This window comes from Rhinoraja longicauda, chromosome 34 (genome assembly GCF_053455715.1).
Source record: "Rhinoraja longicauda isolate Sanriku21f chromosome 34, sRhiLon1.1, whole genome shotgun sequence".
Taxonomy (NCBI): Eukaryota; Metazoa; Chordata; class Chondrichthyes; order Rajiformes; family Arhynchobatidae; genus Rhinoraja; species Rhinoraja longicauda.
Window position 1 is genome coordinate 17,078,549 of NC_135986.1, and position 26,195 is coordinate 17,104,743.

General features: G+C 51.0%; 1 protein-coding gene across 1 annotated transcript in view; it reads left to right on the forward strand.

Moving 5' to 3' along the window:
* Nucleotides 1-26,195, forward strand: part of LOC144609613 (pyruvate carboxylase, mitochondrial-like) — a 328,348-nt gene that overhangs the window by 89,020 nt on the left and 213,133 nt on the right. Inside the window, exons 3-6 of the mRNA XM_078428112.1 lie at nucleotides 15,988-16,172; nucleotides 19,210-19,375; nucleotides 22,267-22,412; nucleotides 25,792-25,909. Coding sequence (XP_078284238.1) covers nucleotides 15,988-16,172; nucleotides 19,210-19,375; nucleotides 22,267-22,412; nucleotides 25,792-25,909 — 615 coding nt within the window. The remainder of the gene's footprint in view (nucleotides 1-15,987; nucleotides 16,173-19,209; nucleotides 19,376-22,266; nucleotides 22,413-25,791; nucleotides 25,910-26,195) is intronic.

A 26,195-nucleotide genomic window follows, 5' to 3' on the forward strand; every position in this document is an offset into this window, starting at 1 on the left:
TCCTCCATTGTTCGAGTGAGGCTAAATGTAAATTGTAGGAACAGCACCTCATATTTCGCTCTGGCAGCTCACACCTCAGCGGTATGAGTATTGATTTCCCTAACTTCAAGTAACCCCTGCACTCCCTCTCTACCCATCACCCCCCCACCCAAGTCGCACCAGCTTCTCGTTCTCACCCAGCAAACAGCTAACAGAGGCCTCAGTCTGCTGAAGGGTCTGGACCTGAAATGTCCCCCATTCCTTTTCTCCAGAGAAGCTGCCTGACCCGCTGAGTTCAGACTCGGCGATCGTTTCGCTCAACAACTTCGCTCAGTCCACCTCAACCAACCTGATCTCCCGGTGGCTGAGCACTTCAACTCCCCCTCCCACTCCCAATCTGACCTTTCTGTCATGGGCCTCCTCCTGTGCCATATTGAGGCCCACCGGAAATTGGAGGAACAGCACCTCATATTTCGCTTGGGCAGCTTGCAGCCCAGCAGTATGAACATTGACCTCTCCAACTTTAGATAGTTCCTCTGTCCCTCTCTTCCCCTCACCCTTCCCAGTTCACCCTCTATCTTCCTGTCTCCACCTATATCCTTCCTTGGGTCCCGCCCCCCTGACATCAGTCTGGAGAAGGGTCTCGACCCGAAATGTCACCCATTCCTTCTCTCCTGAGATGCTGCCTGTCCTGCTGAGTTACTCCAGAATTTTGTGAATAAATACCTTCGATTTGTACCAGCATCTGCAGTTATTTTCTTACACTGAGTTCCTCCAATATTTTGTGTCTACCTTCGCTGTAAACCAACATCTGCAGTTCCTTCCTACACATTTAAGAAGCTGTCAGTTCTTTACTCCATTTAGGCCGGCGCAGTGGCACAGCGGTAATAGTTGTTTGCCTGATAGCTTCAGAGACTCTGGTTCGATCCTGACTACGGGTGCTGTTTATGCGTTCTCCCTGTGACCATGTGGGTGTAGTCCGGGTGCTCCGGTTTCCTCCCACACTCCAGAGAGATACAGGTTTGCAGGTTATTTGGTTACGGTAATTTGTAAGTTGTCCCGAGTGTGTAGTTTAGTGGTAGTGTACGGGGTGATCGCTGGTGCTCTATATTAGTCTCGATCATGTGCTCAGGTCTCTGAAGTGGGACATTGAAAGCACAATTGTTTTTGACTCACGTGCTGCAGCAGTATTCTCTGAGGCAAGGCTGTCAAGCAGATGGACTGACTCGATCCACCTTCCCCTCTGGGCCTGTGTCCGCGCTTTGTATTTCTAAAAGGGAAACGCTGCTGTGAGGAACTTGGAGAAAGAAACAATCTTTGAAAGAAACAATGCAGAAACACCTGTATCCCGTGCCAAACCGCCAAGATCCAGCGACACGTGCGCGCGCCTCTGCAGGAGTTTGGTGTCCCTAGACAGCGGTTCAACCACATTCATGTGGTCATCGTGGGGCCGCTGCCGCCATCCCGGGGCATAACCCACCTCTTCACCGTGATCGATCGCTTCACGCGGTGTCCGGAGGCCATTCCGCTGGCGAACACCTCGACGGCCACCTGCGCTCGGGCCTTGGCGGCGCACTGGATCGCCTGGTTCGGGGTGCCACTGGAGATTACATCCGACCGGGGGCTGTGGTCGGCTATGGCACGCCTCTTGGGTGTCCGCCTACACTACACTACGGCGTACCATCCACAGGCGAACGGTTTGGTGGAATGTTTTCACCGCCAACTGAAGGCTGCCCTGAAGGCTCGGCTCACAGACCCAAAGCGGACTTGGCCTCCTCCTCCGCCGAGTTGGTGTACAGGGCCCCCTTGACGGTTCCCAGGGAGTTCATCCCACCGGCACAGGGTCAAGTGGAGCAGCCTTCCGACACCCTGCAACGTCTTCGGCAGACGGTGGGCAGGCTGGCACCTGTGCCCACGTCGCGTCATGGGACCTTCCATCCGCACGTCCCTCCTGCTCTGGAGGACTGCCAGTTCGTTTTTCTGTGCAGGGATGCTCATCGGTCACCTCTCCAGCGGCCGTACGAAGGCCCCTTCCGGGTCCTGCAACACGGCTCGGCCACATTTGTTCTGGACATGGGGGGTCGCAGTGAGACTGTTTCTGTCGCACGGCTGAAGCCGGCACACGTGGACATTGATCGGCCGGTGCCGGTTGCGCAGCCCTGCCCGCGCGGTCGCCCCCCGTCCACATTACCCCCCCCCAGTGTCTGCTACGTCCCCTCCACCTGTCGGTCGGTCGCCGGTCGTGGTGCGCACCCGGGCTGGTCGCCTCGGTTGCCCTCCTGTCCGCTTTGTACCTCCGGTTCTTCGGGGGGGGGGGGGGTCCTGTGGCGGTCCCTGGGGATCAGGCCACTCCTTGGGTCAGCCCCCTCGTCACTTGACGGACAGGCTTACGGGGTTAAAAGCCAGCCCGTTGGGGGGTGTGGTTTATCCCTAGGTGGACTTCGCTGTGAGTAGAAGCTCACAGCCAAATAAAGACCTTTACTAAACCTGCCTGGCGTCCAGCCTTTTCTCTGGCCTCTGCCAGGCCACTACACTCTCGAAAGCCCAACTTGCACTGTAAACACGGAACAAATACTAGAGAGCACAGCTTTAAGGTGAGATGGGCAACTTTTAAAGGAAAAAGTTTAGTTTAGGTTACTTTAGTTTGGAGATACAGCGTGGAAACATGCCCTTTGGCCCACCATGTCCCTGCTGACTAGCGTTCACCCTTACACTAGTTCTATCCTACACATGAGGGACAAGTAGGGTTGGCAACTTTCTAACTCCCAAATAAGGAACAAAAGGTGACGTCACCGGCCCGCGTCCCACGTGACCTCACCCAGCGCTCCACCAATGGCGGCCGCCGGGGCCTGGAGGCGGGTTGCTACGCAACCTCCGTTAGGCCCCGGTTCCCGAACACACTCTGTTAGCCTACAATGCCGGGCCTACAGCGGCCCCCGGGCCTATAATGTCCGGGCCTATAGTGTCCGGGCCTACAGCACCCCCTGGGCCTAATACGGGACAAGGGCGGTCCCGTACGGGACAAACCAATTTAGCCCAAAATACGGGATGTCCTGGCTAATATGGGACAGTTGGCAACCCTAGGGACAAGGTGCAGAAGCCAATTAACTTACAAACCCGCACGTCTTTGGGATGTGGGAGGAAACCAGAGCACAAGGAGAAAGCCCACGCAGTCATAAGGAGAATGTATAAATCTCTCTCACACACACACACACACACACACACACACACACACACACACACACACACACACACACACACACACACACACACACACACACACACCTAGCACTGTAAAGCATCAACTCTACAGCTACACAGCCCTGCCGCCCCGTGCCAATTTGTAAGGCAAGTATTTTACACAAAGAGTGGTTGGTGCCTGGAGTGTGCTACCAGGGGTAGTGGTGGAGGCAGGTACAATAGTGACATGGAAGAGACCTTTGGATGGGCACATGGATATGCCGTAGTCAGGATCGAACCCGGGTCTCTGGCACTGTAAGGCAGTAGCGCTACCTCCACGCCACAGTGCCGCCCAGGTTTCTGTTAAATGTTCCCCCCCTCACCTTGAAATGTCTTTGGCATTTCCACCCAAAGATTGTGCACAGACATACAATCTATTTAAAGGATTGGAGATAATCGAAGACTTCAGTAGGGTCAATAATTAAACAAATATACTTGTGGTCGGAGACTACAAAACTTGGGTGCTTGAGTTACTCCAGCATTTTGTGTGTATCTTTGGTTTAAACCAGCGCCTGCAGTTCCTTCCTGCACACTCTTCACTCATGGGTGGGTTGAGGAGCTGGAGAGGTCACTATGGAGATGCGCCATAGTCAGTCATATATAGGGTTGCCAACTTTCTCACTCCCAAATAAGGGACAAAAGGTGACGTCACCGCCCCGCGCCCCACTTGGCCTCACCCAACCAGCGGCCACGTGCTTCCGCTCTATCAATGGCGGCCACCCAGGCCAGGAGGCGGGTTGCTATGCAACCTCCGTTAGGCGGCGCCCGGGCCTCTGGGCCTGCAATGTCCCCCGGGCCTGCAGCGCCCCCCGTACGGGACGAACCAATTTAGCCCAATGTACAGGACCTTGGCAACCTTAATACGGGACCTTGGCAACCGGCTAATACGGGACCTTGGCAACCTTAGTCAGATACGACAAAGTGGTGAATGGCTTCCTCTGTGTAGGAAAGAACTCCAGAACATGGTTTAAACTGAAGATAGACACAAAATGCAGGAGTAACTCAGCGGGACAGGCAGCATCTCTGGAGCGAAGGAATGGGTGATGTTTCGGGTCGAGAACCTCCCTCAGCCTGACGTAAGAGGGGAGGGAAATAGATAAGGAAGTTTGAAGGTGTGAAAACAGGGCATAGGGAATAGAGATCAAGGAAATTGTAGAATAGATCACTGTTAGCTGGGGGAAGGTGACAACAATGTAAACAGAGGTAAAATGTAGTCGTAGACCGTCAGACCTGTCGGACAACTGGGAAGGGGGAGGGATGGAGAGAGAGTGCGAGGGAAAGCAAGTGTAAGAAAATAACTGCAGATGCTGGTACAAATCGAAGGTATTTATTCACCAAATGCTGGAGTATCTCAGCAGGTCAGGCAGCATCTCAGGAGAGAAGGAATGGGTGACGTTTCTGGTCGAGACCCTTCTTCAGACTGATGTCAGGGGGGCGGGACAAAGGAAGGATATAGGTGGAGACAGGCAGATAGAGGGAGAACTGGGAAGGGGAGGGGAAGAGAGGGACAGAGGAACTATCTAAAGTTGGAGAAGTCAATGTTCATACCATTGGGGTGCAAGCTGCCCATGCGAAATTCCGGTGGGCCTCACTATGGCACTGGATGAGGCCCATGACAGAAAGGTCATACTGGGAGTGGGAGGGGGGAGTCAAGCAAGGGTTACTTGAAGTTGGAGAAGTCAATGTTCATACCGCTGGGGTGCAGGCTGCACAAGCGAAATATGATTTCCTCGGCTTGTTCCAAGCTGAGGGTGTGGAAGCCGCCAACCTCTGCACAAACAAACAAATAAACAGAGAGCAAAGAGCTGTCGGCTGGCCTGTGTAATATTTGCTGTGGCTCAGTTCTTGCAGCCGAATCAGAGGCTTTGGCCATGATGACTGAATCCGGTCAACAGGAACAGATTCCTCTGGTGTGAAAAGACCTGGAGGATTATTTTGGCCAGCACAGTGGGACAGCAGGTCAAACCACTGCCTCAGCGCCAGAGACCCGGGTTGCTCCTGACCTCTGTGTGTGATGTTTGCCTGTTCTCCCTGTGACCGACCGCACGAGTGTCATCCGGGTGTTTTATTTATTTTTAGTTTAGTCTGGAGATACAGCGCGGAAACAGGCCCTTTGGCCCACCGAGCCCGCACCGACCAGCGATCCCTACACACTAACGCCACCCTACAAACGCCAGGGACAATTTACATTTTTATACCGACCCAATTAACCTACAAACCTGCACGTCTTTGGAGTGTGGGAGGAAACCAAAAGATCTCGGAGAAAACCCACTCAGGTCACGGGGAGAACGTACAAACTCTGTGCAGACAGCGCCCGTGGTCGGGATCGAACCCGCGGCTTTGGCGCTGAAAGTGCTGTAAGGCAGCGACTCTACCGCTGTGCCACCGTGACCGCCGGCTTCCTCCCACATCACAAAGACGTGCGTGTTTGCCGGTTAATTGGGCTGCAAATTGCTTCCAATGCTTAGGGAGTGGATGGGAAAGTGGGATAACATAGAACTAGTGTTTAGTTGAGTTAAGTTTAATTTAGTTTAGTGTAGTTCAATTTAGTCTACTTTAGTTTCACGTGTACCGAGGTACAGTGAAAAGCTTTTTGTTGACCAGTCAGCAGAAAGGCAATACCTGATTCCGATGGAGGCGTCCACTGTGTACAGATACAGGATCAAGGGAATAACGTATAGTATAAGATAAAGTCCAGTAAAGTCTGATTAAAGATAGTCCAAGGGGCCCCAATGAGGTCGATGCTGGATCAGGAACGCCCGCTAATTGTTGATAGGATGGTTGAGTCTAGACGGAGTCAATGGAAGGGGGATTGATTTGTGTGATGGTCTGGGAGGTGGCCACAATTCTCTGCCGTTTCTTGCAATCACTTGTGGACGGGCGGTGGATGGTTGCCGTGGGCTCGGTCACATGGTCACAAGGACAACGGCCATTCGGCCCATCAAGTCTACTCCGCCATTCAATCACGGCTGGTCTATCTCACCCTCTCAACCCCATTCTCCTGCCTTCTCCGCATAACCCCTGACACCCGTACTAATCAAGAATCTATCTATCTCTGCCTTAAAAATATCCATTGACACGGCCTCCACAGCCCTCTGTGCCAAGGAATTCCACAGATTCACCACCCTCTGACTAATGAAATTCCTCCTCATCTCCTTCCTAAAGGAACATCCTTTAATTCTGAGGCTGTGGCCTCTGGTCCTGGACTCTCCCACCAGTGGAAACATCCTCTCCACATCCACTCTATCCAGGCCTTTCACCATTTGGTAAGTTGCAATGAGGTCCCCCCTCATCCTTTTAAACTCCAGCGAGTACAGGCCCAGTGCCGACAAACGCACATCATATGTTAACCCACTCATTCCTGGGATCGTTCTCATAAACCTCCTCTGGACCCTCTCCATGGCCCAAAACTGCTCACAATACTCCAAATGTGGCCTGAGCAGCACCTGGGAAATTACAGTACATGGCATTACATCCCTGTTTTTGTATCATCATAATCATGGTTATACTTTATTGGCCAAGTATGTTTTGCAACATACGAGGAATTTCATTTGCCATACAGACATGCCAAATAAAAAGCAACAGGACGCACAAAATAAATGTTTAACATGAACATCCACCACAGCGACTCCCCCACATTCCTCACTGTGATGGAAGGCGAAAAAAGTTCAATCTCTTCCCTTCTTTGTCCTCCCGCGGTCGGGGGCCTCGAGCTTCCGTTGACGGGATGACCTTGGCTCCCGTAACCGGCGGTCAGGCTCTCCGCGTCGGGGCGATCACGCTCCCACATCGGGGGGGGAATCTCAGCTCCCCGCATTGGGCGATCGGACCCCGGGTCGGGGCTGGTTGAACCTTCCGCGTTCTTTGGAGCTTCCCGACATCGGCCTCTGCCCGAGACTGCGAGCTCCTCGATGTTGAAGTCTGCAGGCTGCGGTTGGAGCGTCGATCCCAGGCAAGGGATCGCAGGCTCCGATGGTGAGTCCACGGTCCCACAGTGGGGCTCAAAGTCAGTCCCGGGCAAGACCGCCAGCTCCACGATGTTAGGCCGCAGAGCGACCGGAGATATGATCCGCAAAACAATCGCATCTCCGGCAAGGTCAGAGATTGAAAAAAAGTTTCCCCCGACCCCCTCCCCCCACATAAAACAAACCAGAGAATATTAATGCAAACTTTTAAACCACATTAAAATAACAAAAAAGACGGAAAAAAACCCAGACTGTTGGCGAGGCTGCCATCGTGGTGCCACCCAGTGGAGTCTTGCATCTGAATCTTGTTATTCTAGCCCTCTTGAAATAAATAAAGGGCGTGCTTGTATTTTGTGCTCATATGATTGAAAAAGTAGCATGCATCTCACGGTGCAAAGAGCAATTGAACACATTGAGACAGTGTTAATTGCTTCTTTTAAAATCCAGTCAAGAGTGTTTAATTGTAATATGTCCTGACAATGAACAATGAGACTCTTATTTGCTGCAGCCCAGCAGACTTGCAACAGCAACATCACACAAAGAAAAGGATTGATTGCAATCGTGTATTGTCTTCTCTGCGGACTGGTTATCGCGCAACAAAAAAGCTCTTCACCGTACCTCGGTACACGTGACAATAAACTACACTGGAAAAAAACAACAATCGACACACAATCTATATACTAAAACTCTCGTTTGTTTGTTTGTTTGTTCCTGAACGATTGCCAAAACGGTACACGATAGCGTGACAATTATAGGCCCACCTTACTCACCGTCGTCCCTTTGGTGCTAATGGAAGAAGTTTCATTGAAATCTTATATGTTATATTTTGATATCATCAGTCTGAAGAAGGGTCTCAACCCAAAACGTCACCCATTCCCTCTCTCCTAGATGCTGCCTGACCTGCTGAGTTACTCCAGCATTTTGTGATACCTTCGATTTGTACCAGCATCTGCAGTTATTTTCTTACATTATATATTTAAAATTATTCACATTTTAAAGTTTAAATCTATCTCCTAGGGAGCGAGGGGGGGAGGAGGGGGGATAAGGGGGGTTGAGACGGATGGAGTTGGGGGAGGGGAAGGGAGGAGGGGGAAGGGGAGGGGACGGGAGGAGAGAGGGGGGGAGGTGTGGGGGAGGGGGGAGGTGTGGGGGAGGGGGAGGGAGGGAGGGGGAGGAGGAGGGGATGGGGAGGGACGGGGAGGGGAGGAGGAGAGGGTGCTGTACCAATGCAGGAGAGGTTTGGGCCCAACGGGTCCACTTGGTCCGGTAAATAAATAAATGAATGAATAAATAACCGTAATACTACATTTAAGAAACACTTAAGAAATGAAACATCTTAAGAAATTCAAGAAACAGTTAGACAGATACCTGGAGAGGACGGGTTTGGAGGGATATGGACCAAATGCGGGCCGGTGGGACCAGTGTAGCTGGGACATGCTGGCCGGTGTGGGCAAGTTGGACCGAAGAGCCTGTTTCCAACGCTGTATCACTCTGTGACGAGGGAACTACAACAATGCACAAATCTGTGGTGCATCCAGTGACAAAGTCCACCGAAGAACACAGATGCTTAGGTGGCTGTTGTGCAGCGTTCAAGAGCCTGAAAGGCTGTTGGCAAGAAGCTGTTCTTGAACCAGGTGGTCGCGGTTTACAGATTCCTGTACAGTCTTTCCAGGTGTAACGGTGAGATAGAACTTGACCAGGGTGGCATGGGTCTTTGATGATACTGGCAGTCTCACTGAGGCACTATAGAGCCCCTCGATGGTGGGGAGGTCATTATGTGATGGACTGGGCAGTGTCTACCACTCTTTGTCACCCTCTTTGTTTCTATGGTTTTGAGCTACCGAATCAGGGCATGATGCAACAAATCAGTGTGCATTCTCCACGTACAAATTCGATGGAGTAATCAGTGATTAGTTTAGTTTAGTTTAGAGATACAACGTGGAAACTGGCCCTTCGGCCCACCATGTCCGCACCGACCGACGAACACCCGTACACTAGTTCTGTCCTGCACGCCAGGAACAATTTACAGAGGCCACATTAACCTACAAACCTGCACGTTTTTGGAATGTGGGAGGAAACCGGAGCACCCGGAGAAAACCCACGCAGGTCACGGGGAGAACGTACAAACTCCGTACAGACAGCACCCGTGGTCAGGATGGAACCCGGGTCTCTGGCGCTGTGAGGCAGCAACTCTACCACTGGGTGAAAACCCCACATAGTCACAGGGAGAATGTACAAACTCCGTACAGACAGCACCTGTAGTCAGGATGGAACCCGGGTCTCTGGCGCTGTGAGGCAGCAACTCTACTGCTGCGCCACCCTGCTGCCCAGTGGCATACCAAATGTCCTCAATCTTCGTTGGAAGTAGAGCCATTGATGAGCTTGCCTTGTGAGTGCATCATTGTGTTGGGCCCAGGACAGATCTTCAGAGACATGCTTGGAATTTATTCCATGCTGAGGTGAAGTCCTCACATGGACGAAGCAGGGATAACCTAGCAGTAGAGAAATAGAGTGACACAGCGTGGAAACAGGCCAAACTTGCCCACACATGCAGAATAGTGAAAGGCTTGGACAGAGTGGGTGTGGAGAGGATGCTTCCACTAGTGGGAGAGTCTAGGACCAGAGGGCACAGCCTCAGAATTACAGGACGTTCTTTTAGGAAGGAGACGAGGATGAATTTCTTCAGTCAGAGGGTGGTGAATCTGCGGAATTCATTGCCACAGAAGGCTGTGGAGGCCAAGTCAGTGGATATTTTTAAGGCAGAGATTGATACTTGATTAGTGCGGGTGTCAGGGGTTATGGGGAGAAGGCAGGAGAATGGGGTTGGGAAGGAGAGATAGATCAGCCATGATTGAATGGCGGAGTAGACTTGATGGGCCAAATGGCCCGATTCTATTATTCCTTATGACCTTATGACCGACTAATATGTCCCATCTATACTAGTCCCATCTGCCTTCATTTGGCCCATATCCGTCTAACCCTGTCCTGTCCACGTACCTGTCCAAATGTTTCATAAACGTTGTGTTGGTCCCTGCCTCAACTATCTCCTCTGGCAGCTCGTTCCATACACCCACCACCCTCTGTGAAAAAAATTACCCCTCTGGTTCCCATTAAATCTTTCCCCTCCTCACCTTAAACCTATGTCCTCTGGTCCTCGATTCCCCTACTCTGGGCAAGAGACTCTGTGTTTTCCCGATCAATTCCTCTCACGATTTCATACACCTCTGTAAGATCATGTAGAAAAATAACTGCAGTTGCTGGTACAAATCGAAGGTATTTATTTCACAAAATGCTGGAGTAACTCAGCAGGTCAGGCAGCATCTCGGGAGAGAAGGAATGGGTGACGTTTCGGGCCGAGACCCTTCTTCAGACTGAAGATCATTCCGTAAGATCACGCCTCATCCTCCTGCGCTCCAGGGAATAGAGTCCCAGCCTTATAAAGGAAGTCCCAGTCTCTTCTGTGTCTAATCTATAAACCTGATCAAAAAAAGGACTCAACAAAAGTGCTGTGGTCAGAAGGCGGAGACCCACAATGCCACCTACCCGTGGTCTGCAGGGATGCTGCCTGACACGCTGAGTTACCCCAGCACTCTGTGTCATCTTCATACAGTCCCACCTCCGATTATCCAGCAACTGGTGGGCTGGCACCTCCTTTAATCCGGACAAGATGACGAGAGATTTTAGATTTTTTTTAGATTTAGATTTTTAGATTTAGAGATACAGCGCGGAAACAGGCCCTTCGGCCCACCGAGTCCGCGCCGCCCAGCGATCCCCGCACACTAACACTATCCTACACACACGAGGGACAATTTTACATTTTACCCAGTCAATTAACCTACATACCTGCACGTCTTTGGAGTGTGGGAGGAAACTGAAGATCCCGGAGAAAACCCACGCAGTAACTCACGTACAAACTCGTTTCAGACGGCGCCCGTAGTCAGGATCGAACCTGAGTCTCAGGCGCTGCATTCGCTGTAAGGCAGCAACTCTACCGCTGCGCCACCGTGCCGACCCACCGAGAGCGCACTTGAAATCCCCCCCGGAACCCCCCCCTCCGAAAATGTGGCACCAAGGCCGGGTGAGGCGGCAGATCTCGACCTCATCGGGACTTCCGCGGCTGATCGCCCCATTGCGGACGGGGCTCTGGAACTCCGGCCCGGCTGATCCGTCCCGGCTGATCCGTCCCCACATCCGACTTTGCAGACCGGTATATCGCTCCCCCCCCCCCCCCCCCCCCGGCAGCTTAGGCGGAATGTTCCGGTGCCGTTAGACCTTATCGAAACGTATAAGATTATTAAGGGGTTGGACACGTTAGAGGCAGGAAACATGTTCCCAATGTTGGGGAGTCCAGAACAAGGGGCCACACAGTTTAAGAATAAGGGGTAAGCCATTTAGAACGGAGATGAGGAAAAACTTTTTCAGTCAGAGAGTTGTGAATCTGTGGAATTCTCTGCCTCAGAAGGCAGTGGAGGACAATTGAATGCATTCAAGAGAGAGCTAGATAGAGCTCTTAAGGATAGCGGAGTCGGGGGGTATGGGGAGAAGGCAGGAACGGGGTACTGATTGAGAATGATCAGCCATGATCACATTGAATGGTGGTGCTGGCTCGAAGGGCCAAATGGCCTCCTCCTGCACCTATTGTCTATTGACTCCTATCGGAGGCCATGACGGAACCTCGGTTGGTCCGGCAGAACAGATCACCCTACAAGACTCTGGAAGCCAGGGCGTCGGAAGATCGGTGGTTGACCAGTATCGGCGTTTGTGATCCCTTGTTTCGGTAAACCTTGAGCAGACTGGTGACCCAGCTAGGCCCGCGGACAAGTAGCTCACCTCTGATTCTAATCCTCCCCTTCCATCTGCTTCCTCCCGTTCTCCAATAATCTGCTTTAATAAGTTTACACAACCACACCCGCTACCTCAGCGGGACTTGCAGAAAGCCTGCCCATCACACAAGCCAACCTGTGTAAGAAGGAACTGCAGGTGCTGGTTTAAACCGAAGATAGACACAAACAGCTGGAGTAGCTCAGAGGGACAGGCAGCATCTCTGGAGAGAAGGAACGGGTGGCAGACTGGAGAAGGGTCTTGACCCGAAACGTCACCCATCCCTTCACTCCAGAGATGCTGCCTGACCAGCTGAGTTACTCCAGCATTTTGTGATACCTTCGATTTGTACCAGCATCTGCAGTTATTTTCCTACACAAGAGCCAGATGTTTGTTTTATATAGTTAGTCCTAGTCCTGGGCGTATGAAATGGAACAATGACATTCTTACGTGCTCCAGCACGGCACGGCGGCGCAGCGGTAGGGTCGCTGCCTTACAGCGCTTACAGCGCCGGAGACCCAGTTTCCATCCCGACTACGGGCGCTGTCCATATGGAGTTTGCATGAGTTTTCTCCGAGTTCTTCGGCTTTACTCCCACACTCCAAAGATGGACAGGTTTGTAGATTTGTTGCCTTGGTGTGCAAAAATTGAAAAAATTGTCCCTAGTGTTTGTGTGTGGGATAGTGTTAGTGTGTGGGGATCGCTGGTCGGCGCGGGCTCGGTGGGCCGAATGGCCAGTATCTTTAGATTCAGATTTTTTTTTTAGATTTAGAGATACAGCGCGGAAACAGGCCCTTCGGCCCACCGGGTCCGTGCCGTCCAGCGATCCCCGCACATCAACACTATCCTACACACACTAGGGACAATTTTTCTTTACATTTGCCCAGCCAATTAACCTACAAACCTGCATGTCTTTGGAGTGTGGGAGGAAACCGAAGATCTCGGAGAAAACCCACGCAGGTCACGGGGAGAACATACAAACTCCGTACAGACGGTGCCCGTAGTCAGGATCGAACCTGAGTCTCCGGCGCTGCATTCGCTGTAAGGCAGCAACTCTACCGCTGCGCCACCGTGCCGCCCACTGCACTGTATCTCTAAACTGAAACTGGACTAAACGAAGCACAACAGGTATGTTAATATGGTAGTCAGCCGAGGACAAAGTAACATGAGAAGTAACAAAAAGAAATTTAATAAATTAAGAAAAAAAACTATATAGTGCAAAAAGCTAAGACCAACACCAGATGTGGCTGGGTTTGGATGGCATCTAATCCAGGCAAGTCATAGCGTGCTATCCACAAAGCAGATCACAGATTGCAACTGCTTCACACTTTTAAATCTCTGTTCATAGAATCATAATGATAGGGTGTGGAAACAGGCCCTTCGGCTAGGGTTGCCAGGACATACCGTGTTAGCCGGGACATACCGTATTTTGGGCTAAATTGGTTTGTCCCGTACAGGACTGCCCATGTCCCATGTTAGGCCCAGGGAAGCTGTAGGCCCGGACACTGTAGGCCCGGACACTGTAGCCGGGACACTGTAGGCCCGGACACTGTAGGCCGGGACACTGTATGCCTAGACACTGTAGGCGCGGACACAGCTGTAGGCCTGGATGGTATAGGCCCGGACACTGTAGGCCCGGACACTGTAAGCCTGGGGGCCGCTGTAAGCCTGGGGGCCGCTGTAGGCCCAGACACTCTAGGCCCTGACACCTTCGGCCCGGAGGCACGGGCGCCGCCTAACGGAGGCTGTGTAGCAACCCGCCTCCCGGCCCAGGCGGCCACCGTTGGTGGAGCGGGAGCACGTGGCTGCTGGCTGGGTGAGGTCACGCGGGGCGGTGACATCAGCTTTTGTCCCTTATTTGGGAGTGAGAAAGTTGGCAACCCTACCTTCGGCCCAACTGACCCACACTGGCCAACATGTCTCAGCTACACGAGTCCCACCTGCCCGCATTTGGACCTTATCCCGCCAACCCGATACTCCATATCCCTCTACTCCTATCATTTCTTACTTGAACTGCGATCTTCTTAAACTCCTCTCCGATCTGTCCATACTTTGACACCCGCCACAGGTGACTGTACCATCTCACCACAACCAGAAAACAGTCCTGAACTACGATCTACCTCACTGCTGACCCTTGGACCATCTTTGATCGGACTTGACAGGCTTTGCCTTGCACTCAACGTTATTCCCTTGTCATGCACCTGCACACTGTAAACGGCTCGATTGTAATCGTGGTCTTTCCGCTGACTGGTTGGCACGCAACAAAAGCTTTTCACTGTACCTCAGTACACATGACAATGAACCAAACTGAACTGAACTGAATCCTTGTGTTTAGAGATACAGTGTGGAAACGGGCCTTATCGGCCCACCGGATCCGCGCCGACCAGCGATCCCCGCACATCAACACCATCCTATACCCACTAGGGACAATGTTTACATTTACCAAGCCAATTAACCTACAAACCCGTATGTCTTTGGAGCGTGGGAGGAAACCGAAGATCTCAGAGAAAACCCACACAGGTCACGGGGAGAACATACAATAGACAATAGACAATAGGTGCAGGAGGATGCCATTCGGCCCTTCGAGCCAGCACCGCCATTCAATGTGATCATGGCTGATTATTCTCTATCAATACCCCATTCCTGCCTTCTCCCCATACGCCCTGACTCCGCTATCCTTAAGAGCTCTATCTAGCTCTCTCTTGAATGCATCCAGAGAATTGGCCTCACTGCCTTCTGAGGCAGAGAATTCCACAGATTCACAACTCTCTGACTGAAAACGTTTTTTTCCTCATCTCCGTTCTAAATGGCCTACCCCTTATTCTTAAACTGTGGCCCCTTGTTCTGGACCCCCCCCCAACATTGGGAAAATGTTTCCTGCCTCTAGCGTGTCCAACCCCTTAATAATCTTATACGTTTCGATATGATCTCCGTACAAACTCCGTACAGACAGCGCCCGTAGTCGGGATGGAACCCGGGTCTCAGGCGCTGCATTCGCCGTAAGGCCGCGACTCTACCGCTGCGCCACCGTGACGGTGTGTAATCAAGGTAGTTCGGGGTTCAGAGTTTAGTTGGAGTTTATAGCGTTCAATAGCATGATTGTTGTTGGGAAGAAGCTGCCCCTATAACATGGACGTTACAGTTTGCAGGCTGGCATGCCACCTTCTCGATGGCAGGAGTGAAATGAGAGGGTGGTCGGGGTGTTTTCGGTCTCTGATGATATCAGCTGCCTTTTCTTGAGGCAGCGCTCACTGTAGATCCCTTCGACGGTGGGGAAGTCAGGATCGGTGATGGATCAGGGTAACCTCCGTCGCTCCTGGGCGTTAGACTTGCCGAGCCAGGCTGTGATGCATCCAGCCAGTATCCTCGCGAATGTACAGGAAGGAACTACAGATGCTGGTTTAAACCGACGATGGACACAAAAAGCTGGAGTAACTCAGCTGGGACAGGCAGCATCTCTGGGGAGATGGAATGGGTGACGTTTCGGGGCGAGACCCTTCTTCAGACTCAACCCGAACTGGGAAGGGGGGAGGCATGGAGAGAGAGGGGGAGCAAGGGTTACTTGACATTGGAGAAGTCAACAGTTCATACCGCTGGGGTGTAAGCTGCCCAAGCGAAATATGAGGAGCTCTGGATGACTAAATGTCACCCATTCCTTCTCTCCAGAGATGCTGCCTGTCCCGCTGAATTACTCCAGCATTTTGTGCCTATCCCCTCTAATGTACAACTGTAGAAGCTCAATTAGCTACAGGTGTTCCTCAACTTACGATGGGGTTACGTTCTCAGAAACCTTTCGTAAACCGAAAATATCGTAAGTCGAAAATGCATTGAATACATGTGATCGCGTGGCCGGAAGCGAGCTGTGGACCATCGCAAAGTCGAAATATCGTAAGTCGAAGCATCGTAAGTCGGGGAGCACCTGTGTTGAGCTATCGGCCTCCTGTTGGCGTGTGGCCTGATGTGTTTTATTCCCTCTGATTAGGTGAGATTGCGATCAGGGTGTTCCGAGCATGTACAGAGCTTGGAATCCGCACTGTGGCCATCTACTCCGAGCAGGACACGGGGCAGATGCACCGACAGAAGGCCGACGAGGCCTACCTGATCGGGAAAGGACTACCTCCCGTACAAGCCTACCTGCACATCCCCGACATCATCAATGTGGCCAAGGCAAGTAGAAACACGGACACACGGGATATAGGTGCAGGAGTAGGCCATTCGGCCCTGCGAGCCAGCGATCGCAATATGATCACGGCTAGGGTTGCCAACTGTCCCATATTAGCCAGGGGCATCCCGTATTTTGGGCTAAATTGTTTTGTCCCCCACAGGAACGCCCTTGTCCTGTATTAGGCCCGGGGACTCTGCAGGTCCGGACTCTGTAGGCCCGAACGCTGTAGGCCCGGGGGGCACTGTAGGCCCGGACGCTGTAGGCCCGGACACTGTAGGCCCGGACGCTATAGGCCCGGACAGTGTCGGCCCGGGCGCCACCTAACAGAGGTTGCATAGCAACCCGCCTCCCTGCCTGGGCGGCCGCCATTGGTGTATCGGGAGCACGTGGCCGCTGGCTGGGTGAGATCACGTGGGGCGCGGGATGGTGATGTCACCTTGTCCCTTATTTGTGAGTCAGATAGTTGGCAACACTGATCACGGCTGAACATCCAGAATCAGTACCCTGTTCTTGCTTTCTCCCCATATCCTGATTCCATTAGCCCTGAGAGCTATATCTCGCTCTCCAGTGAATCGGCCTCCACTGCCTTCTGTGGCAGAGAATTCCACAGATTCATAACTCTCTGAGTGAAAATGTTTTTCCTCATCTCAGTCCTAAATGGCCTGACCCTTATTCTTAAACTGTGACCCCCTGGTTCTGGACTCCCCCAGCATGGAGGACATTTTTCCTGCGTCTAGCCTGTCCAATCCCTTAAGAATTTTATATGTTTCTCTAAGATCCTCTCTCATCGTTCTAAATTCCGGTCGATTTTAGCGCAGTTGATCCATTCTTTCATAATATATCAGTCCCGCCATCCCGGGAATTAACCTGGTGAACCTACGCTGCACTCCCTCAATAGCAAGAATGTCCTTCCTCAAATTAGGAGACCAAAACTGCACACAATACTCCAGCTGTGGTCTTACCAGGGCCCTGTACAACTGCAGTAGGACCTCCTTGCTCCTCTACTCAAATCCTCTCGCTATGAAGGCCATCATTCCATTAGCTTTCTTCACTGCCTGCTGTACCTGACCGCTTACTTTCATGCCTTGAAGACTTGAAGCTTGAGAGCAATCTTAGGATTGAAGTTCCTCCTGGTGCAGGAATGAACTGCAGGTGCCCTGGTTGCACCGAAGATAGACACAAGATGCTGGAGTATCTTAGTGGGTCAGGCAGCTGTGTGCAGTTAGGCCATAGAACACACAACACAGAACAGTGCAACGCCCAAACAGGCCTTTCGGCCCACAATGTCAGTGCTGAACATGATGCCAAGATAAATTAATCTCCTCTGCCCGAACGTGATCCACATCCCCCCATTCCTTGCACACCCGTGCGCCCATTCAAAATCAACTGAGCTAAACTAAGTATGCAGGAAGCAACTGCAGATGCTCGTTTACACCGACGATAGACACAAAATGCTGGAGTAACTCAGCGGGACAGGCAGCATCTCTGGGGAGAAGGAACGGTGATGTTTCGGGTCAAGACCTTTCTTCAGACTAGTCAGGGGAGAGGGAAACGAGAAATACAGACGGCGATTTGTGAAGATATCGGACAAACGAAAGAAAGATATGCAAAAAAGTAACGATGATAAAGAAAACAGGCCATCAGTCTGAAGAAGGGTCTCGACCCGAAACGTCACCCATTCCTTCTCTCCTGAGATGCTTCCTGACCTGCTGAGTTACTCCAGCATTTTGTGAATAAATACCTTCGATTTGTACCAGCATCTGCAGTTATTTTCTTATACTACAGGCCATGGTTGGCCTGGCCAAGCTGGCCATCCACGAGTCACGGCGCTAGGCGGAAGAGGGCTCTGCCCGAACCCGCTGCCTGCCCCTTTTGCGGGGTTACGTCCGCGCCCGTGTGGGTGGCGTTGGAGTGGGACCACGTGCTGCCCACGGGCACCCTGGGGGATTTCCGGGACCGCTGGGCACGGCGGGGATTGGATGCATCCTGGATAGGCATTGCAATATAGTTGTGTAATAGTTTCATGTGGTATATTTGTTTGCATTGTACTCTGGTGGTGGGTTCTGTTTTATTTTACTGCGTTGTAAATATTGTTTTTAAATAATTGAATACATTTTTTGATAATAATAAAAAGTAATAATATACGCAAATAAAAAAACAGACCATGGTTGGCCGATTGCTAGGTGAGAACGGGAACCTGGTGCGACTTGGGCGGGGCAGGGACAGAGAGAGAGGGAACGCAGCGGAAAGAGAAACAAGAGTTAAGACAAGGTATGAGTATAGGAGCAAAGAGGTCCTTCTGCAGTTGTACAGGGCCCGAGTGAGACCGCACCTGGAGTACTGTGTGCAGTTTTGGTCTCCAAATTTGAGGAATGATATGCTTGCTATTGAGGGCGTGCAGCGTAGGTTCACAAGGTTAATTCCCGGAAAGGCAGGACTGTCGTACTTTGAAAGACTGGAGCGACTGGCCTTGTATACACTGGAATTTAGAAGGATGAGAGGGGATCTTATCGAAACATATAAGATTATTAAGGGGTTGGACACGTTAGAGGCAGGAAACATGTTCCCAATGTTGGGGGAGTCCAGAACAAGGGGCCACAATTTAAGAATAAGGGGTAGGCCATTTAGAACGGAGATGAGGGAAAAAAAATTCAGTCAAAGAGTTGTGAATCTGTGGAATTCTCTGCCTCAGAAGGCAGCGGAGGCCAATTCTCTGAATGCATTCAAGAGAGAGCTAGATAGAGCTCTTAAGGATAGCGGAGTCAGGGGTATGGGGAGAGGGCTGATTGAGAATGATCAGCCATGATCACATTGAATGGTGGTGCTGGCTCCGTTAAGGTGCACATTGTGCGCAGTGCGTGGGGTTAGTGCTAGAGTGCGGGGTGATCGCGTGTCGGCGAGGACTCGGTGGGCCAGAGGGCCTGTCTCCGCGTTGTACCTCTAAAGGCTAGCGTTTAAATCCTGTTCCTCCCTGATGAAGCCTCGTGTCGTTGCTCTGCTGTGGTCTCTCACTCTCCTGTTGGCCCTGACTCCTTGCAGGAAAACGAAGTGGATGCCATTCACCCGGGCTACGGCTTCCTGTCGGAGCGGGCCGACTTCGCCCAGGCCTGCGTTGATGCCGGAGTGCGTTTCATCGGGCCGTCTCCTGAGGTGGTGCGCAAGATGGGGGACAAGGTGGAAGCCCGAGCCATCGCCGTTGAAGCCGGTAACTATCATCTACTCTAATTATCCCAGGAATGATCGAGTTAACATATGATCGCGTGTTTGACGGCACTTCATAACTTCACCACAAGTGATAGGAACAGATTAAGGCCATTCGGCCCATCAAGCCCCCTCCACCATTCAATCATGGCGGATCTACACCCATGAGCCAAAACATTATGACCACTGACAGGCGAAGTGAATAACATTGGTTATCTTGTTGCAATGGCACCTGTCAAGGGGTGGGATATATTAGGCAGCAAGTGAACAGTCAGTTTTTGAAGTTGATGTGTTGGATGCAGGAGAAATGGGCAGGAGTAAAGACCTGAGCGACTTTGACAAGGGCCACATTGTTATGGCCAGACGACTGGGTCAGAGCATCTGTGAAACGGCAAGGCTTGTGGGGTGTTCCCGGTCAGCAGTGGTGAGTACCGACCGACAGTGGTCCGAGGAGGGACAAACCACAAACCGGCGACAGGCAGGGTGTTGGTCGCCCGAGGCTCATTGATGCGCGAGGGCAACGAAGGCTATCCCGTCTGGTCCAAACCGACAGAAGGTCGACCGTGGCACAAGTCACAGAAAATGTTAATGGTGGTCACGGGAGGAATGCGTCACAAGACACAGTGCATCGCACCCTGCTGCGTATGGGGCTGCACACGGAGGACCAACAGCATATTAGGCAGGTGGTCATAATGTTTTGGCTTATCAGGTCATAATGTTTCGGCTGATCGGTGTATCTTTCCCTCTCAACCCCATTCTCATGCCTTCTCCCCACAACCTCTGACATCCTTACTCATCGTGCAGCACAGTGGAGCAGTGGTAGAGAGTACTAGACACCGGCCAGCAATGTCCCAGCTACCTTAGTCCCACCTGCCTGCGCTTGGTCCATAACCATCCAAACCTGTCCTATCCATGTACCTGTCCAACAATTTTCTTAAACGATGGGATAGTCCCAGCCTCAACTAACTCCTCTGGCACCTTGTTCCATACACCCACCACCCTCTGTGTGAAAAAGTTACCCCTCGGATTCCTATTAAATCTTTTCTCCTTCACCTTGAACATATGATATGATGATATGATATGTCCTCTGGCCCTTCTCTGGGCAAGAGACTCTTGTGCGTCTACCCGATCTATTCCTCTCATGAATTTGTACACCTCTATAAGATCACCCCTCATCCTCCTGCGCTCCAAGGAATAGAGACCCAGCCTGCTCAACCTCTCCCTGTAGCTCAGGCCCTCTAGTCCCGGCAACATCCTCGTAAATCTTCTCTGTGCCTTTTCCAGCTTGACAACATCTTTCCTTTCTAGGCAGTATCTCTGAACTAAACTAAATTAAACTAAAAATGAACTGCAGATGCTGGTTTATACCTGACCTACCCGTGCCTCCATTTTCTTGACCAGTGTCAACATCTCTTGACATCCAGGGTTCACTACTCCCACCAGACTTGCCCAGACTTTCCCCTTCACCTTGAACCTATGTCCTCTGATCCTTGATTCCCCTACTCTGGGCAAGGGACTCTGTGCGTCTACCAGATCGTTTCCTCTCATGATTTTGTACACCTCCATATGATCACCCCTCATCCTCCTGCGCTCCAAGGAATAGAGACCCAGCCTGCTCAACCTCTCCCTGTAGCTCACTGGCAACACCCTCGTAAATCTTTTCTGAACACTTTCAAGCTTGGGAGACATCTTCTCCAGAGATGCTGCCTGACTAGCTGAGTTACTCTAGCACTTTGTGTCCTTTGATGTATTAACCAGAATCTGCAGTTCCTTGATTCCACAGGGTCCTGTATGGTCTCTCCTCTGGTTGGACTATCCGCGTACTGTTTTAGGAAGTCCTTTCAGAAACACCTGACAAATTCTGTCGGGTCTAAACCTCTTGCACTGGGTACGTCCCAGTAAATATTGGGGCCGTTAAAGTCACCCACTTAGACAACCCTGTTGCTTTTACATCTTTCCATAATCTGTGCACGTATCCATTCCTCCATTGCCAGCTGGCTATTGGGAAGCCTGTGGTAGAATCCCCTAGGGTGTTTGCACCTTTCTTAGTTTTGAGCTCGACCTGTATCGCCTCAGTGAATAAAGCCCCCAGCAGCTCCTCTCCAAAGATACTAGAGGAGCAAGATGGACCACACCGTTGAAATCGCCTGTACTGAAGTGTGGTACGCAGAGGAGCGGAACGGCCGCCATTTTAGTAGGCAAAAACCTACTAGGTTACTACTAGGCTACTACTTTAGTAGGAGTTTGCTCTGCCTCTCGCAGTGCAATCAGCGTTTTTGGGGAACAGTATGTGTGATGATACCATAAAAATGCAGAATATATCTCATCTATCAACTCACAGATTTTTGTTATTGTTCTTTTTAAATGTTTCTGCAAGTTTCTGCCGACTAAAATGGCGCCGTGACGTACTACGGTTTTTAGGGTCGAGTGGTCTATCTTGCTCTGCTCTATTATCTTTGGTCCTCTCTGAGGGTCAAGTGTCATCTTTAGTTTAGTTTAGTTTAGAGACACAACGCGGAAACAGGCCATTCGGCCCACCGGGTCCGCGCTGACCAGCGATTCCCCGCACACTAACGCTATCCTGCACACAGTCATCATAATCATCATTATCATCATCATACTTTATTAGCCAAGCATGTTTTGCAACATACGAGGAATTTCATTTGACGTACAGATTAACCAACGAAAAGCAACAGGACACACAAGGCACATTTTAACATGAACATCCCCCACAGTGACTCCTCCACATTCCTCACTGTGATGGAAGGCGAACAAAAGGGAGCAATTTAGCGTTCATTGTTACTCCAGCATTTGGTGTCTACCTTCGGTGTAAACTGGCATCTGCAGTTCCTTCCGACACGTTTTGTCCGACTCACTGTGCCTTTCCCTCTCCAGGCGTCCCCGTGGTGCCAGGGTCCTCCGCACCGGTAACATCTCTGACTGATGCCCGCGAGTTTGCCGACGCTTACGGCTACCCCATCATCTTTAAAGCTGCCTACGGAGGTGGAGGCCGAGGAATGAGAGTGGTCCACGGCTATGAGGTGAGGCGCTATGAGGTGTGGCCACTTGTAAAGAGGTCACCCGGTCAGTCTCACAGCATGGAAACATGGAAACATAGTAACGTAGAAAAATAGGGGCAGGAGGAGGCCATTCGGCCCACCGAGCCAGTCTGAAGAAGGGTCTCGACCCGAAACGTCGCCCATTCCTTCTCTCCTGAGATGCTGCCTGACCCGCTGAGTTACTCCAGCATTTTGTGAATAAATACCCGCCATTCAATATGATCACGGCTGATCATCCACAATCAGTACCCCGTTCCTGCTTTCTCCCCACATCCCTTGATTCCTTTAGCCCCAAGAGCCAAATCTAATTCTCTCTTGAAAACATCCAGTCAATTGGCCTCCAATGCCTTCTGTGGCAGAGAATTCCACAAATTCACAACTCTCTGGGTGAAAACGTTTCTTCTCACCTCAGCTTTAAATGGCCTCCCCTTTATTCTTCGACTGTGGCCCCTGGTTCTGGACTCCACCAACATTGGGAACATTTTTCCTGCGTCTAGCTTGTCCAGTCCTTCTATAATTTTATACGTCCCTATAAGATGGCCTCTCATCCTTCTAAAGTCCAGTGAATACAAGCCCAGTCTTTCCAATCTTTCCTCATATGTCAGTCCCGCCATCCCGGGGATTAACCTGGTGAACCTATGATACACTGCTTCAAAAGCAAGGATGTCCTTCCTCAAATTAGGAGACCAAAACTACACACAGTACTCCAGATGCGGTCTCACCAGGGCCCTGTACAACTGCGGAAGGACCTCTTTACTCCTGTACTCAAATCCTCTCGTTGTGAAGGCCAACATGCCATTAGCTTTCTTCACTGCCTGCTGTACCTGCACGCTAATGGGGTTGGGAGGGAAAGATAGATCAGCCATGGTTGAATGGCGGAGTAGACTTGATGGGCTGAATGGCCTAATTCTGTTCCTGTAACTTAGGAACTTATGAAGGAAATGTCAAAAAGCCGAATAAAGAAATGGCTGAGGAAGACACAGAGTGCTGGAGTAACTCCGTGGGCCAGGCAGCATCTCTGGAGAATATAGACAAGATGATGTTTCGGGTCAGGACCTATTCATGTTCTTCAGAGATGCTGCCTAACCTACTGAGTTACTCCAGCAACTTTTGTCTTATTTTATAAACCACATCTGTAGTTCCTTGTTTCTACAAAGAAATGGCAAAACTACATTGTGTTTGGAAGTATTGGTGAAAACATTAAATGATGTACTTGAGTTTGACTTGATTGTATTTATGTTTAGTATTACCCAACTACTGCAGATGCACCATAGAAAGCATTTTATCAGGCTGCATCACAGCTTGGTTTGGGAACAGCTCCATCCAAGACCATAAGAAATTGCAGAGAGTTGTGGACGCAGCCCAGACCATCACACAAACCAACCTCCCTTCCATTGACTCCATCTGCACCTCACGCTGCCTCGGCAAGGCCAGCAGCACAATCACGGACCAGTCTCACCCCCGGCCACTCCCTCTCCTCCCCTCTCCCATCGGGCAAGAGGTACAGAAGTGTGAAAACGCACACCTCCAGATTCAGGGACAGTTTCTTCCCGGCTGTTATCAGACAACTGAACCGTCCTACCACAACCAGAGAGCAGTGCTGAACTACTATCTACCTCTTTGGTGACCCTCGGACTATCCTTGACAGGTCTTTGCTGGCTTTAGACAATAGACAGGAGGAGGCCATTCGGCCTTTCGAGCCAGCACCCCCATTCAATGTGATCATGGCTGATCATTCTCAATCAGTACCCCGTTCCTGCCTTCTCCCCATACCACCTGACTCCGCTATCCTTAAGAGCTCTATCCAGCTCTCTCTTGAATGCATTCAGAGAATTGGCCTCCACTGCCTTCTGAGGCAGAGAATTCCACAGATTCACAACTCTCTGACTGAAAAAGTTTTTCCTCATCACAGTTCTAAATGGCCTACCCCTTATTCTTAAACTGTGGCCCCTGGTTCTGGACTCCCCCAACATTGGGAACATGTTTCCTGCCTCTAACATGTCCAACCCTTTAATAATCTTATACGTTTCGATAAGATCTCCTCTCATCCTTCTAAATTCCAGTGTATACAAGCTTTACCTTGCACTAAACGTTATTCCCTTATCATGTATCTATATACTATTACTGGATAGATTATAATCATATATTGTCTTTCTGCAGACTGGCAAGCACGCAACAAAAAAGCTTTTCACTGTACCTCGGTACACGTGACAATAAACTGAAAGCTGAACTGCACTGAGCTGACTGGATAGCATGCAAGGCTTTTCACTATATTTTGGTACACGTGACAATAATATAATAAACCTAAATTTAAACCAATAAACCCATGCTCTGTTGTTTTAGACATCTTTGTTATTAGATTTGTTATGGGCAGCACGGTGGCGCAGCGGTAGAGTTGCCGCCTTACAGCAAATGCAGCGCCGGAGACCCAGGTTCGATCCCGACTACGGGCGCCGTCTGTACGGAGTTTGTACGGTCTCCCTGTGACCTGCGCGGGTTTTCTCCGAGATCTTCGGTTTCCTCCCACACTCCAAAGACGTACAGGTATGTAGGTTAATTGACTGGGTAAATGTAAAAATTGTCCCTAGTGTGTGTAGGATAGTGTTAATGTGCGGGGATCGCTGGGCGGCGCGGACCCGGTGGGCCGAAGGGCCTGTTTCCGCGCTGTATCTCTGAATCTAAATCTAAAAACAAATCTAGATTAGTTCAGAGATACAGCGTGGAAACAGGCCTTACAGCCCACCAGGTCCGCACTGACCAGTGATTATCCACACACTAGTTCCATCTTACACGAGGGACAATTTACATGTCAAACAGCCTGCAAACCAAACAGCTTTGAAGTGCGGGAGGAAACCAGAGCACCCAGAGAAAACCCACGCGATCACAGGGACCAACTCTGTACAGACAGCACCCGTAGTCAGGATTAAACATGAGTCTCTGGTGCTGTACAACTGTGTTTAGTTCAGTTTAGTTTAGTTTAGAGATACAGGACAGAAACAGGTCCTTCGGCCCACCGGGTCCGTGCCGACCAGCGACCCCCGTACACTAACACTACCCTACACACACTAGCAAAAATTGACCATCTTTACCCAAGCTAAACAACCTACAAACCTGTGCCACCTTCGCAGTATGGGAACGCGCGGAGAAGACCAACGCAGGTCACGGCGAGAACGTACAAACTCTGTACAGACAGCGCCCGTAGTCGGGATGGAACCCGGGTCTGTGACGTTGTCGGGCAGCAGCACTACCCGCTGCGCCAACGTGCCGCCAGGAGAGTGTGGTGGTGGTGGCGTGAGTTAAGCTGTTTAAGGCCGTGCTGGGCTCCGTGCTTTAAACCGTCTGTGCTTGCTGTTTTCTACAGGAGTTGGAGGAGAACTTCCAACGAGCTTATTCGGAGGCCCTGTCCGCCTTTGGGAACGGAGCACTGTTCATCGAGCGATTCATCGAGAGACCGCGTCACATCGAAGTACAGATACTGGGTAAGTACGATTATAAAACAAACCCAACCCTCAGCAGCTTTGCAGACTGAAGTTGGTCAAAAGTCATAGAAACAGAAACGTAGCAAAAAAGGTGCAGGAGTAGGCCATTCGGCCCTTTGAGCCAGCACCGCCATTCAATATGATCATGGTTGATCATATAAATTCCGTACCCCGTTCCTGCCTTCTCCCCATACCCCCTGACTCCGCTATCCTTAAGAGCTCTATCCAGTTCTCTCTTGAATGCATTCAGAGAATTGGCCTCCACTGCCTTCTGAGACGGAGAATT